At 47.3% G+C, this 15,900-nt stretch overlaps 1 protein-coding gene across 1 annotated transcript; it reads left to right on the forward strand.

Annotated features, from left to right (window-relative positions):
- The first annotated feature begins 2,202 nt into the window (after positions 1-2,202).
- Positions 2,203-4,261, forward strand: LOC134292001 (neurogenic protein mastermind-like). Its single transcript, XM_062860603.1, has 2 exons — positions 2,203-2,514; positions 2,591-4,261. Exons 1-2 carry the CDS (start codon positions 2,470-2,472, stop codon positions 4,244-4,246), a joined length of 1,701 nt encoding a protein of 566 aa, XP_062716587.1. The 5' UTR covers positions 2,203-2,469; the 3' UTR covers positions 4,247-4,261.
- Positions 4,262-15,900: the final 11,639 nt, after the last annotated feature.

Here is a 15,900-nt window from a genome sequence, read left to right on the forward strand (position 1 = left end):
ATTGAATGAGTCAGTGAGTTAATTAATTAGTGAGCGAGTGAGTGAGCCAATTAGTGATTGATGTAATGAATTAGTGAGTTATTACACTCACTCACTTATAAGCATATAAGTGAGTGAGTGTAACAATGAGTAAGTGATTGTGTGAGCTAAGTTAGCTAACGATTTGATGAATTATTGAATTAGTGAGTGAGCGAGCCTGTTGTGAGTGGATTTGTGGGAAAATGAGTGCGCAAGTGAAATGAATTGTAGAAAGTTAATAATTTTATGAGTGAGTGAGTTAGTGAATAAATGAGCCTGGTAGTAAGTGAAGGGCTTATTAGTGAGTGATCTAGTAAGTTAGTAAGTTATGTAGAGGATTGCTATATTGAAGTTAACTACTTTATAAATTTTAAATGTAACTTAAAAAATTGTTTTATGTAAAACTGATTAAAATTACGATATAATTCAGAAGATATCATGATCCTTCCCTTACTGTGTATAAAAGCCGATTTTGAAAATATGACTCCGTTATTTTATTTAAAAAAAAAAGATAAAACCAAAAAAATGAGGAATTTGATTTAGTTCAGGCGTAGACATCACTGGTTAATTTATTGAACTACTTGTTCTTTTAGATTTATTAGTTTTCAGCCAAATTCAGATAAAACAACATTTTTTTAAACTTTAATCGAATTTTCTCACTAATTTCATCACTCTTAGAGATAATATATACATTTCGCAGAATTTGAGATTTATACCTAAAGTTGCCACATGACTCGAACTTTTGCCCCACTATGTGTAAAATATGATTTCCAAATATTTTTTGCAGAAAATTATACATGCTAAAGCATCTTCAAAATTTACCTAGTTACGCCCCGAAAAAAAAAATCGAATTCGATTTCATTACAATTCCATTCCATGCGTTGGAAGGACCATCGCTTGTTACAATTTTTTGATCAAAAACCAACATTTTGTCATAACTTTTCGAAATATCGATCAATTTTCATAATTTTTGGAATGAAAGACTCTTTTTCAAAAGGGTTAGAACAACCTTGACACCTGAAAGAAATAATTTGGATTGAGCTTAAAAACTCCAAAAGAAACTCTTGCCGCACTCGAACTTTTGCCCCACTTTACTCTACCTTGAAACTTGATTAAATTGAGATAATGTTATGGGCGATCGATGGCTAGAAAAAATCTTTCCACATATGTTCTCTTGCGCTCTGCTCGTTTGAATATGGTTAGTTTCATATGCCTTTGCCTGATCGAACGATAAATTGATGTGAATCATACTTGCTTCCCAGTACTCCAATTGATGATAGAATTACTCATGTTCTATGGTTCCAATTGGTGGGCATGACTCAATATTTGGAAAACCGTATTTGCATATGGATTTTTCTCATGCATCCGATAAAATCGCCATGAAGTGCACAACTACAACATTCAAATAAGTATTTTTTGACTAGTTCCCAATATAATTTTCATAAGTTTTTCGATAGGTCCTCCGTCACTGTACACGGAGTCCACGTTTCATTAGTAGATGATCAACCGACCCTCACTGCTTTCAGCTTCCATGCATTTACTCAATACTGAATTGCATCCAGAGACAGACATCGTAGAAATCGCGAGAAATCACCCACCAGCCTTTCTTCCCTCGCATAAATAATGAGTGCAGCGGCAGTCCAGTAGTCACATCGGATCTGTTTTCGCGATTGACTCGTATAAATGCGGAAAGTTTTTTTTTGTCTCAGTTCCATAGCGTTCCTTTCAGTAGTGTGTTTAAGTATAATTCACTGCGATAAGGGCATTCGCGCTCTGTCTCTGATGTGTGTCTGGCTGTCTGTGCATCGTAGTGCAGTATAGTGCACAGACAGTATACCTAGTTGGTGAAGCATCAATTTCAAGTAACACACCGTACGGTGGCAGTGATGTGCAGTCATTTCGATCAGGGGAAAAATGCGCTAAGCGAATCAACATGTGCTGCCATGTAGAAATAGTTTAATATGGAATGAGACACTCTCCATGTTGAACTTCTGCAACTTTTTTGAATGTGTTCTACGATTACCCTTATTTTCTCATACCAAATCCAAACCTTTCATAGACTTGATCTCGAGATTTTGATGAAGCTTTTAAAAAATGTATATCATCTTATTAGTAAGTGCAACAAGCAATTATACTCGATTTCCTCTTATAAACAAGGCATTTGCTGAGAGCATTATCGACGCATTGTGAACCACTCGCCCCTATCTTACCTCTACCTACTGTGCGATCGCTCGGCTGCTAGCAATCGAAGAAGCACACAAAATGATGATCGCGCACTCACGCGGCTCCGGCTGACTAGATCGTCTCGCCGGTCGTTAGGTTTTTTGCTCGCCACGGCCTGCTCAGTAAGTTTGTAATCAACTTCGGGGGATGATGATGATGATGCCTACTACTAGATATGAGTCGTAGCTCGTGCCGTTGATAGCTAAGGCGCCGCCCGGCTGAGACGAAATGTACTTGCAAAGCACAGCGATCAAGGTTTTTGCGACCGATTCGGTTAGCTTCGAAACGATGCCACAACGCATGGAAGTTGATCTAATGGTGAACTTTTTTCTTCTTTTTCTCTTCGCAGCAACAAAAATTCCTAAAGAGACCAGCAGACGACGTCGATTCCGCCTCCGACTCGTACGAACCACCGGTCAAGCTACAGCACAACGGATCGGAAAACCTTACCAAGTTCTCGGTGGAGATCGTCCAGCAGCTCGAGTTCACGACGTCGGCGGCCAACTCCCAGCCGCAGCAGATCAGCACCAACGTAACGGTGAAGGCCTTGACCAATGCGTCCGTCAAGAGCGAGGGTCCCAGCCCTGCCCAGCAGCAACAACAGCAGCAGAACCAGGCAGGAGCGAACGGAGGCGGAAATGGTGGAGGAGGTCCCTCGGGAGGTGGTGGCGGCGCAGGAGGCCATCCTGCTGCGCCATCCCCACACATGCACGACCTTGGCCGGATTGTGGACTTCAAGCAGGAGCCGGATACCAACGAGTTCGCCGATCTCTCGGCAGCACTCGATAAGGACGCCGCTGCCAACGGACACTTCCCTGGTCTTTCGGACCTCATCGGGGACGATACCAACGACGACAGCGACGCCTTCAAGGATCTCATCTCGGATCTCTCCGACTTCCAGCCGGACTTCCTGGACTTTGAAGAGAAGCACCAAACGCAACCTCCCCACCAGCAGCCTCCCCACCTCCATCAACAGCAGCCACCCCATCAGCAGCAACCTCCTCCTCCACAGCAACAGCAGCAGATGTTACACGCCCAACAGCAGCAGCAGATCGAGGTGAAGCAAGAAGCCTGCATAAAGCAAGAACACCCAAGTCCCGGAATGCTGGACAACATGGGTATCAAGCGGGGTAGCCCCGTAACGAACCAGTTCCCGAGTGCCTTCGGAAACGATGGCCTCCCACCGAAACGAGGACCCTACGGGAACCCCCAAAACGGTCCCATGTCGGAGCTCTCTCCTGCGGCACAAACCCTCAAACACATGGCCGAACAGCACCAGCACAAAAACGCCATGGGCATGGGCTTCCCTCCTCGGGGACCTCAACAGAACCCCCAGCGACCACCCTACTCCGAGTTCGGCCAGTTCGGTCCCGGTCAGGACTACATGAACGCCCCGAACAACCCCAACGGTCCTGGAGGTGTCCCACCTCAATTCCACAAGGGCAACGTGCCTCCGTTCCCCGGTGCGGACATGATCAAGCAAGAACTCTACTCCCCGCAGAACGAATTCGATCTCAAGCCGCAGATGGGCCGGATGCCACCGGGTATGGGTGTCCCCGGACCCGGTCAGAAAATGCCAGGCCCCGGCCCGGGTCCTTTCAACAAACCCGGCCAACAGCAACAATACTCGCCATACGGATCGCCGGCCGGAGGAGGCCTTCCCAATCACGGAAGTCCACACGGCCCGGGATACATTCCACCGAGGGGTCCTGGACCGGGAGGGGGAGGACCCCCGGGTGCTAACAACGTTGGAGGTGCTGGAGGTGTCGGAGCGGGCGCTGCCGGAGGTCCAGGTGGACCCGGTGGTGCCGGTCCCGGACAGCAAGCGAACGGGGCTGGCAATGGTGTTCCTCCGCGGGGTGGCCCCGGAGGTCCCATGGGTGGAGGACCACCAAATGCTACGATGCTACAGATGAAACAAACGCAGCAGCTGCACATCAGCCAGCAGGGACCCGGTGGGCACGGGATTCAGGTGAGTCAGATTTGCATGTATCTTTTTTTTTAAGAACGAAGGGTCCTTATCGCTCAAAAGTTATACATTTATTGCTCTACAAGGATTAAGTAGCCCTTGGCATTGCTTGCAGCTATGCTATACTATGTCAACAGGTTTCTTACAACCTGTCAAATATTAAGAATCTTATTTCTAAATTATCAAACCATAAACAATTCAGAATCCAGGAGAGTTTTCTCGCAATTTTAACGCTAACAATCTCTAAAAAATTTCGAAGAAAATTTTCTCATGATTCTGAAACTTCGTAAGATTTAGGAAGTATTCGTTTCGGAATTATGGTAAATATTCTGAGGAATCCCGCTGAAATTCTTTTTGGAAAACGATTTCGAGGACAATACTCTTTAAATTCTGATGAAAATCCTCTCTGAATTCTTGGAGGTTTCCTCCCATGATTCATGAGAGAATTCACTCGGGATTCTGGGGAATCCTCTCAGGAATCTGAGGAGGAGAGGAGAATTCTCTAAGGATTCAGAGGAAATCTACCCAGGATTCTAATAAGAACCCTCCCTATATTCTGACGAGAATCCTGAGGGTAAACCTTCCAGCATTCCGAGGAGAATGCTTCCAGGATTCTGAGGAGAATGTTTCCAGGATTTTGTGGAGAATGCTTACAGGATCCTGGGGGGAATCATTTTAGGGTTCTGAGGAGAATAATTAAAATATTTTCAGCGGAATCCTTCCAGGATTCTCAGCGGAATCCTTCCAGGATTCTCAGCGGAATCCTTCCAGGATTCTCAGCGGAATCCTTCCAGGATTCTCAGCGGAATCCTTCCAGGATTCTCAGCGGAATCCTTCCAGGATTCTCAGCGGAATCCTTCCAGGATTCTCAGCGGAATCCTTCCAGGATTCTCAGCGGAATCCTTCCAGGATTCTCAGCGGAATCCTTCCAGGATTCTCAGCGGAATCCTTCCAGGATTCTCAGCGGAATCCTTCCAGGATTCTCAGCGGAATCCTTCCAGGATTCTCAGCGGAATCCTTCCAGGATTCTCAGCGGAATCCTTCCAGGATTCTCAGCGGAATCCTTCCAGGATTCTCAGCGGAATCCTTCCAGGATTCTCAGCGGAATCCTTCCAGGATTCTCAGCGGAATCCTTCCAGGATTCTCAGCGGAATCCTTCCAGGATTCTCAGCGGAATCCTTCCAGGATTCTCAGCGGAATCCTTCCAGGATTCTCAGCGGAATCCTTCCAGGATTCTCAGCGGAATCCTTCCAGGATTCTCAGCGGAATCCTTCCAGGATTCTCAGCGGAATCCTTCCAGGATTCTCAGCGGAATCCTTCCAGGATTCTCAGCGGAATCCTTCCAGGATTCTCAGCGGAATCCTTCCAGGATTCTCAGCGGAATCCTTCCAGGATTCTCAGCGGAATCCTTCCAGGATTCTCAGCGGAATCCTTCCAGGATTCTCAGCGGAATCCTTCCAGGATTCTCAGCGGAATCCTTCCAGGATTCTCAGCGGAATCCTTCCAGGATTCTCAGCGGAATCCTTCCAGGATTCTCAGCGGAATCCTTCCAGGATTCTCAGCGGAATCCTTCCAGGATTCTCAGCGGAATCCTTCCAGGATTCTCAGCGGAATCCTTCCAGGATTCTCAGCGGAATCCTTCCAGGATTCTCAGCGGAATCCTTCCAGGATTCTCAGCGGAATCCTTCCAGGATTCTCAGCGGAATCCTTCCAGGATTCTCAGCGGAATCCTTCCAGGATTCTCAGCGGAATCCTTCCAGGATTCTCAGCGGAATCCTTCCAGGATTCTCAGCGGAATCCTTCCAGGATTCTCAGCGGAATCCTTCCAGGATTCTCAGCGGAATCCTTCCAGGATTCTCAGCGGAATCCTTCCAGGATTCTCAGCGGAATCCTTCCAGGATTCTCAGCGGAATCCTTCCAGGATTCTCAGCGGAATCCTTCCAGGATTCTCAGCGGAATCCTTCCAGGATTCTCAGCGGAATCCTTCCAGGATTCTCAGCGGAATCCTTCCAGGATTCTCAGCGGAATCCTTCCAGGATTCTCAGCGGAATCCTTCCAGGATTCTTAGCGGAATCCTTCCAGGATTCTTAGCGGAATCCTTCCAGGATTCTCAGCGGAATCCTTCCAGGATTCTCAGCGGAATCCTTCCAGGATTCTCAGCGGAATCCTTCCAGGATTCTCAGCGGAATCCTTCCAGGATTCTCAGCGGAATCCTTCCAGGATTCTTAGCGGAATCCTTCCAGGATTCTCAGCGGAATCCTTCCAGGATTCTCAGCGGAATCCTTCCAGGATTCTCAGCGGAATCCTTCCAGGATTCTCAGCGGAATCCTTCCAGGATTCTCAGCGGAATCCTTCCAGGATTCTCAGCGGAATCCTTCCAGGATTCTCAGCGGAATCCTTCCAGGATTCTCAGCGGAATCCTTCCAGGATTCTCAGCGGAATCCTTCCAGGATTCTCAGCGGAATCCTTCCAGGATTCTCAGCGGAATCCTTCCAGGATTCTCAGCGGAATCCTTCCAGGATTCTCAGCGGAATCCTTCCAGGATTCTCAGCGGAATCCTTCCAGGATTCTCAGCGGAATCCTTCCAGGATTCTCAGCGGAATCCTTCCAGGATTCTCAGCGGAATCCTTCCAGGATTCTCAGCGGAATCCTTCCAGGATTCTCAGCGGAATCCTTCCAGGATTCTCAGCGGAATCCTTCCAGGATTCTCAGCGGAATCCTTCCAGGATTCTCAGCGGAATCCTTCCAGGATTCTCAGCGGAATCCTTCCAGGATTCTCAGCGGAATCCTTCCAGGATTCTCAGCGGAATCCTTCCAGGATTCTCAGCGGAATCCTTCCAGGATTCTCAGCGGAATCCTTCCAGGATTCTCAGCGGAATCCTTCCAGGATTCTCAGCGGAATCCTTCCAGGATTCTCAGCGGAATCCTTCCAGGATTCTCAGCGGAATCCTTCCAGGATTCTCAGCGGAATCCTTCCAGGATTCTCAGCGGAATCCTTCCAGGATTCTCAGCGGAATCCTTCCAGGATTCTCAGCGGAATCCTTCCAGGATTCTCAGCGGAATCCTTCCAGGATTCTCAGCGGAATCCTTCCAGGATTCTCAGCGGAATCCTTCCAGGATTCTCAGCGGAATCCTTCCAGAATTCTCAGCGGAATCCTTCCAGGATTCTCAGCGGAATCCTTCCAGGATTCTCAGCGGAATCCTTCGAGGATTCTCAGCGGAATCCTTCGAGGATTCTCAGCGGAATCCTTCCAGGATTCTCAGCGGAATCCTTCCAGGATTCTCAGCGGAATCCTTCCAGGATTCTCAGCGGAATCCTTCCAGGATTCTCAGCGGAATCCTTCCAGGATTCTCAGCGGAATCCTTCCAGGATTCTCAGCGGAATCCTTCCAGGATTCTCAGCGGAATCCTTCCAGGATTCTCAGCGGAATCCTTCCAGGATTCTCAGCGGAATCCTTCCAGGATTCTCAGCGGAATCCTTCCAGGATTCTCAGCGGAATCCTTCCAGGATTCTCAGCGGAATCCTTCCAGGATTATCAGCGGAATCCTTCCAGGATTTTCATCGAAATTCTAACTAGACTACAGTGCTTTGCAGTTTTTTTTCAGAAATCATTCTTGGATGTCATTAGCATTCTTCGATTTTTAGCATACGGTTCTGTAGGGTTTCTCCTCATCCAAGACAGGGCGCAACAGTTTCTGCCCGCAGTTATGTGACATATTGACTATAGCAGAATCCCAAATAGATGATCTCTTACGCTCGACAAAGAATACCAGACAGTCGAACGGAGGAATATTAGATTGGCATCATCAACCACGCTGCTTCCCGCGTCGTTCCGCGACGGCCAACCAATGGATGGAAGACGGTCGGAAGGGGGCAAAGCCTCAGCGCAATAATCGTAAAACTGTGAGTGAATGGATTCTGCCTCCCTCAGGCCCCGCGATGTCCTGGATTGGTGGCTTTATTTAATCAGGAGAAAAGTCAATCCGCTCCCGGATGGGCAGGTCCTGATCCATTTTTTTAAGGATTTTCCCGGTGAAATTCCTGCTTCCTTGGACCGGATCTGTTATTGTGATGCTTCTGAGAGCATGAGAGAGACTGGCAAGCCGAAAGAGATTATATCTCTCCAGCGTTGTCGTCGTCGTCGTCGGTTGGCTTCTTGGATGGAGGGAGATGACGGTCTTCGGGAGCTGCAGGCGACGACAGTCGCGGGAATCGAGTTCAATAATGCTGAGAGCTTTTTCCATCTCACTCAGTAGAAGGAAAATCAAACCTTACGGCGGCCACGAGGGTAACCCCAAATCGGTGTGGTGGGTGAGAGCAAGAGGATATGAGCGTTAAAATTTATTACTAATTTGAAAATATGAGCCCACCGGGATTGGAATCGGAGCTTCTGCCAAAGGAGGCAGACAGTAGCTGATCTAATATTCTATGCATTTCTGAAGTACTCACCGTTATGAACTCTCGTATGTACGCACATCCTCCTCAGTCCTTGCTCCTTGGAGCTTTAGTTGCTTGAGGAGTGAGTGTGAGCCAGTCTTTCGGTCTGGACTCAGTAGGCCAGGTGCTCGTACAACAAGTCATGGACTCCTAGGATTGTCTCGGAGTGGAGTCTCTCCAACTCACTCACTCTGGATGAAGGATATTTCCTCTGCCAGACCACTCTTCGGCTGCTCCTGGGAGGATGAAATGGCCAGCAAAGGATTGTAAATAAAAACAAATTTAATATATCTCCAGTACACCCTCTAACGACGTGCTTTGTTCTGGTAATCCAGTCAGTCAGTCGGTGGGTGGTGACGGTGAGTGGTGCTTGTTATGGCACCGCAAAAAGCTGCGAGACTAAGGCAAAAGCAACACACAGTCCGAGTTCACAGCTTGTTAGTGTTGCCGATGCTCGCAACAGTATCAAATACCTAACCATCATCAGGATAATGAAGCGAGCAATTTGATGTTGAACATCATTTTCCATCCGACGAGCACACTATAATTGGAATTTGTTTTAGTTCAATGTGAAAGTTTGCATGGAAACGATATTTTAATTCCACTCACGGAATCCGACGATCGATACTCAATGCAGAAGAATCCCATCCAAGCGAAGGCAGCAAATGTTCTGAAGAAAGATTTTTCATTAGGAATTTCTAATTTCTGAACGAAACTTGGGACTTCCACCCATTCGCCCAAGCCATTGTCAACAACTTGCCGCTTGTATGGGAGGCGAGCGAGGGTCCAAGCAATAAACATGAAATATAAGGGTCTCGCAAAGGCCATTAAAACTTCGGTTCCGGTTTTCCGCTCACGTTTCGCACTCAGACTAGGGATAGAGCCAGTAGTGAAAGCGAAGGATGAGACCGAGTTTTCTATTCTAGGGGTGGTCTTCGATTTATGGATTCTGAGCTGACCTGAGTGGAAGAGGGGTGCGTGAATTAGTGCAAATTATTTCGGGAGAATTTCTCATTTGGTATGTTCCATTTTTGTCAAGGGGTGACGTTGGTGTTTAGTATTATAGGCTCCTTTTTGCAGGTTAAAATCTGCTACTAGAATGCTAGGACTTAAAATGGATCCCGTCTCAAGAAATCGCAGACGATCTCTCCAGAATTCTGAAAAATTTTTCCTCAGAATCCTGGAAGGATTCTCCTCAGAATCCTGGAAGGATTCTCTTCAGAATCCTGGAAGGATTCTCCTCAGAATCCTGGAAGAAAACTCATCAGAATCCTGGAACGATTCACATCAGAATCCTGGAAGGCCTAGAGGAATCTTCAAAAACTTCAGAAATCCTGGAAGGATTCTCCTCAGAATCCTGGAAGGATTCTCCTCAGAATCCTGGAAGGATTCTCCTCAAAATCCTGGAAGGATTCGCCTCAGAATCCCGGAAGGATTCTCCTCAGAATCCTGGAAGGATTCTCCTCAGAATCCTGGAAGGATTCTCCTCAGAATCCTGGAAGGATTCTCCTCAGAATCCTGGAAGGATTCTCCTCAGAATCCTGGAAGGATTCTCCTCAGAATCCTGGAAGGATTCTCCTCAGAATCCTGGAAGGATTCTCCTCAGAATCCTGGAAGGATTCTCCTCAGAATCCTGGAAGGATTCTCCTCAGAATCCTGGAAGGATTCTCCTCAGAATCCTGGAAGGATTCTCCTCAGAATCCTGGAAGGATTCTCCTCAGAATCCTGGAAGGATTCTCCTCAGAATCCTGGAAGGATTCTCCTCAGAATCCTGGAAGGATTCTCCTCAGAATCCTGGAAGGATTCTCCTCAGAATCCTGGAAGGATTCTCCTCAGAATCCTGGAAGGATTCTCCTCAGAATCCTGGAAGGATTCTCCTCAGAATCCTGGAAGGATTCTCCTCAGAATCCTGGAAGGATTCTCCTCAGAATTCTGGAAGGATTCTCCTCAGAATCCTGGAAGGATTCTCCTCAGAATCCTGGAAGGATTCTCCTCAGAATCCTGGAAGGATTCTCCTCAGAATCCTGGAAGGATTCTCCTCAGAATCCTGGAAGGATTCTCCTCAGAATCCTGGAAGGATTCTCCTCAAAATCCTGGAAGGATTCTCCTCAGAATCCTGGAAGAATTCTCCTCAGAATCCTGGAAGGATTCTCCTCAGAATCCTGGAAGGATTCTCCTCAGAACCTGGAAGGATTCTCCTCAGAATCCTGGAAGGATTCTCCTCAGAATCCTGGAAGGATTCTCTTCAGAATCCTGGAAGGATTCTCCTCAGAATCCTGGAAGGATTCTCCTCAGAATCCTGGAAGAAAACTCATCAGAATCCTGGAACGATTCTCATCAGAATCCTGGAAGGCCTAGAAGAAATCTTCAAAAACTTCAGAAATCCTGAAAGGATTCTCCTCAGAATCCTGGAAGGATTCTCCTCAGAATCCTGGAAGGATTCTCCTCAGAATCCTGGAAGGATTCTCCTCAGAATCCTGGAAGGATTCTCCTCAGAATCCTGGAAGGATTCTCCTCAGAATCCTGGAAGGATTCTCCTCAGAATCCTGGAAGGATTCTCCTCAGAATCCTGGAAGGATTCTCCTCAGAATCCTGGAAGGATTCTCCTCAGAATCCTGGAAGGATTCTCCTCAGAATCCTGGAAGGATTCTCCTCAGAATCCTGGAAGGATTCTCCTCAGAATCCTGGAAGGATTCTCCTCAGAATCCTGGAAGGATTCTCCTCAGAATCCTGGAAGGATTCTCCTCAGAATCCTGGAAGGATTCTCCTCAGAATCCTGGAAGGATTCTCCTCAGAATCCTGGAAGGATTCTCCTCAGAATTCTGGAAGGATTCTCCTCAGAATCCTGGAAGGATTCTCCTCAGAATCCTGGAAGGATTCTCCTCAGAATCCTGGAAGGATTCTCCTCAGAATCCTGGAAGGATTCTCCTCAGAATCCTGGAAGGATTCTCCTCAGAATCCTGGAAGGATTCTCCTCAGAATCCTGGAAGGATTCTCCTCAGAATCCTGGAAGGATTCTCCTCAGAATCCTGGAAGGATTCTCCTCAGAATCCTGGAAGGATTCTCCTCAGAATCCTGGAAGGATTCTCCTCAGAATCCTGGAAGGATTCTCCTCAGAATCCTGGAAGGATTCTCGTCAGAATCCTGGAAGGATTCTCCTCAGAATCCTGGAAGGATTCTCCTCAGAATCCTGGAAGGATTCTCCTCAGAATCCTGGAAGGATTCTCGTCAGAATCCTGGAAGGATTCTCGTCAGAATCCTGGAAGGATTCTCGTCAGAATCCTGGAAGGATTCTCGTCAGAATCTGGAAGGATTCTCGTCAGAATCCTGGAAGGATTCTCGTCAGAATCCTGGAAGGATTCTCGTCAGAATCCTGGAAGGATTCTCGTCAGAATCCTGGAAGGATTCTCGTCAGAATCCTGGAAGGATTCTCGTCAGAATCCTGGAAGGATTCTCGTCAGAATCCTGGAAGGATTCTCCTCAGAATCCTGGAAGGATTCTCCTCAGAATCCTGGAAGGATTCTCCTCAGAATCCTGGAAGGATTCTCCTCAGAATCCTGGAAGGATTCTCGTCAGAATCCTGAAGGATTCTCGTCAGAATCCTGGAAGGATTCTCGTCAGAATCCTGGAAGGATTCTCGTCAGAATCCTGGAAGGATTCTCGTCAGAATCCTGGAAGGATTCTCGTCAGAATCCTGGAAGGATTCTCGTCAGAATCTGGAAGGATTCTCGTCAGAATCCTGGAAGGATTCTCGTCAGAATCCTGGAAGGATTCTCGTCAGAATCCTGGAAGGATTCTCGTCAGAATCCTGGAAGGATTCTCGTCAGAATCCTGGAAGGATTCTCGTCAGAATCCTGGAAGGATTCTCGTCAGAATCCTGGAAGGATTCTCGTCAGAATCCTGGAAGGATTCTCCTCAGAATCCTGGAAGGATTCTCCTCAGAATCCTGGAAGGATTCTCCTCAGAATCCTGGAAGGATTCTCCTCAGAATCCTGGAAGGATTCTCCTCAGAATCCTGAAGGATTCTCCTCAGAATCCTGGAAGGATTCTCCTCAGAATCCTGGAAGGATTCTCCTCAGATCCTGGAGGATTCTCCTCAGAATCCTGGAAGGATTCTCCTCAGAATCCTGGAAGGATTCTCCTCAGAATCCTGGAAGGATTCTCCTCAGAATCCTGGAAGGATTCTCCTCAGAATCCTGGAAGGATTCTCCTCAGAATCCTGGAAGGATTCTCCTCAGAATCCTGGAAGGATTCTCCTCAGAATCCTGGAAGGATTCTCCTCAGAATCCTGGAAGGATTCTCCTCAGAATCCTGGAAGGATTCTCCTCAGAATCCTGGAAGGATTCTCCTCAGAATCCTGGAAGGATTCTCCTCAGAATCCTGGAAGGATTCTCCTCAGAATCCTGGAAGGATTCTCCTCAGAATCCTGGAAGGATTCTCCTCAGAATCCTGGAAGGATTCTCCTCAGAATCCTGGAAGGATTCTCCTCAGAATCCTGGAAGGATTCTCCTCAGAATCCTGGAAGGATTCTCCTCAGAATCCTGGAAGGATTCTCCTCAGAATCCTGGAAGGATTCTCTCAGAATCCTGGAAGGATTCTCCTCAGAATCCTGGAAGGATTCTCCTCAGAATCCTGGAAGGATTCTCCTCAGAATCCTGGAAGGATTCTCCTCAGAATCCTGAAGGATTCTCCTCAGAATCTGGAAGGATTCTCCTCAGAATCCTGGAAGGATTCTCCTCAGAATCCTGGAAGGATTCTCCTCAGAATCCTGGAAGGATTCTCTCAGAATCCTGAAGGATTCTCCTCAGAATCCTGGAAGGATTCTCCTCAGAATCCTGGAAGGATTCTCCTCAGATTCCTGGAAGGATTCTCCTCAGAATCCTGGAAGGATTCTCCTCAGAATCCTGGAAGGATTCTCCTCAGAATCCTGGAAGGATTCTCCTCAGAATCCCGGAAGGATTCTCCTCAGAATCCCGGAAGGATTCTCCTCAGAATCCCGGAAGGATTCTCCTCAGAATCCTGGAAGGATTCTCCTCAGAATCCTGGAAGGATTCTCCTCAGAATCCTGGAAGGATTCTCCTCAGAATCCTGGAAGGATTCTCCTCAGAATCCTGGAAGGATTCTCCTCAGAATCCTGGAAGGATTCTCCTCAGAATCCTGGAAGGATTCTCCTCAGAATCCTGGAAGGATTCTCCTCAGAATCCTGGAAGGATTCTCCTCAGAATCCTGGAAGGATTCTCCTCATAATCCTGGAAGGATACTCCTCAGAATCCTGGAAGGATTCTCCTCAGAATCCTGGAAGGATTCTCCTCAGAATCCTGGAAGGATTCTCCCTCAGAATCCTGGAAGGATTCTCCTCAGAATCCTGGAAGGATTCTCCTCAGAATCCTGGAAGGATTCTCCTCAGAATCCTGGAAGGATTCTCCTCAGAATCCTGGAAGGATTCTCCTCATAATCCTGGAAGGATACTCCTCAGAATCCTGGAAGGATTCTCCTCAGAATCCTGGAAGGATTCTCCTCAGAATCCTGGAAGGATTCTCCTCAGAATCCTGGAAGGATTCTCCTCAGTTTCCTGGAAGGATTCTCCTCAGAATCCTGGAAGGATTCTCCTCAGAATCCTGGAAGGATTCTCCTCAGAATCCTGGAAGGATTCTCCTCAGAATCCTGGAAGGATTCTCCTCAGAATCCTTGAAGGATTCTCCTCAGAATCCTGGAAGGATTCTCTTCAGAATCCTGGAAGGATTCTCCTCAGAATCCTGGAAGAAAACTCATCAGAATCCTGGAACGATTCTCATCAGAATCCTGGAAGAAAACTCATCAGAATCCTGGAACGATTCTCATCAGAATCCTGGAAGGCCTAGAAGAAATCTTCAAAAACTTCAGAAATCCTGGAAGGATTCTCCTCAGAATCCTGGAAGGATTCTCCTCAGAATCCTGGAAGGATTCTCCTCAGAATCCTGGAAGGATTCTCCTCAGAATCCTGGAAGGATTTTCCTCAGAATCCTGGAAGGATTCTCCTCAGAATCCTGGAAGGATTCTCCTCAGAATCCTGGAACGGATTCTCCTCAGAATCCTGGAAGGATTCTCCTCAGAATCCTGGAAGGATTCTCCTCAGAATCCTGGAAGGATTCTCCTCAGAATCCTGGAAGGATTCTCCTCAGAATCCTGGAAGGATTCTCCTCAGAATCCTGGAAGGATTCTCCTCAGAATCCTGGAAGGATTCTCCTCAGAATCCTGGAAGGATTCTCCTCAGAATCCTGGAAGGATTCTCCTCAGAATCCTGGAAGGATTCTCCTCAGAATCCTGGAAGGATTCTCCTCAGAATCCTGGAAGGATTCTCCTCAGAATCCTGGAAGGATTCTCCTCAGAATCCTGGAAGGATTCTCCTCAGAATCCTGGAAGGATTCTCCTCAGAATCCTGGAAGGATTCTCCTCAGAATCCTGGAAGGATTCTCCTCAGAATCCTGGAAGGATTCTCCTCAGAATCCTGGAAGGATTCTCCTCAGAATCCTGGAAGGATTCGTCCTCAGAATCCTGGAAGGATTCTCCTCAGAATCCTGGAAGGATTCTCCTCAGAATCCTGGAAGGATTCTCCTCAGAATCCTGGAAGGATTCTCCTCAGAATCCTGGAAGGATTCTCCTCAGAATCCTGGAAGGATTCTCCTCAGAATCCTGGAAGGATTCTCCTCAGAATCCTGGAAGGATTCTCCTCAGAATCCTGGAAGGATTCTCCTCAGAATCCTGGAAGGATTCTCCTCAGAATCCTGGAAGGATTCTCCTCAGAATCCTGGAAGGATTCTCCTCAGAATCCTGGAAGGATTCTCCTCAGAATCCCTGGAAGGATTTCTCCTCAGAATCCTGGAAGGATTCTCCTCAGAATCCTGGAAGGATTCTCCTCAGAATCCTGGAAGGATTCTCCTCAGAATCCTGGAAGGATTCTCCTCAGAATCCTGGAAGGATTCTCCTCAGAATCCTGGAAGGATTCTCCTCAGAATCCTGGAAGGATTCTCTCAGAATCCTGGAAGGATTCTCCTCAGAATCCTGGAAGGATTCTCCTCAGAATCCTGGAAGGATTCTCCTCAGAATCCTGGAAGGATTCTCCTCAGAATCCTGGAAGGATTCTCCTCAGAATCCTGGAAGGATTCTCCTCAGAATCCTGGAAGGATTCTCCTCAGAATCCTGGAAGGATTCTCCTCAGAATCTGGAAGGATTCTCCTCAGAATCCTGGAAGGATTCTCCTCAGAATCCTGGA

Source organism: Aedes albopictus, chromosome 3, assembly GCF_035046485.1.
Source record: "Aedes albopictus strain Foshan chromosome 3, AalbF5, whole genome shotgun sequence".
NCBI lineage: Eukaryota > Metazoa > Arthropoda > Insecta > Diptera > Culicidae > Aedes > Aedes albopictus.

Coding starts and splice junctions, on each gene's coding strand:
- LOC134292001 (XM_062860603.1), top strand. CDS start 2,470: ATGTACTTGCAAAGCACAGCGATCAAGGTTTTTGCGACCGATTCG. Junction 2,515..2,590: donor AGGTTTTTGCGACCGATTCG/GTTAGCTTCGAA, acceptor TTCTCTTCGCAG/CAACAAAAATTCCTAAAGAG.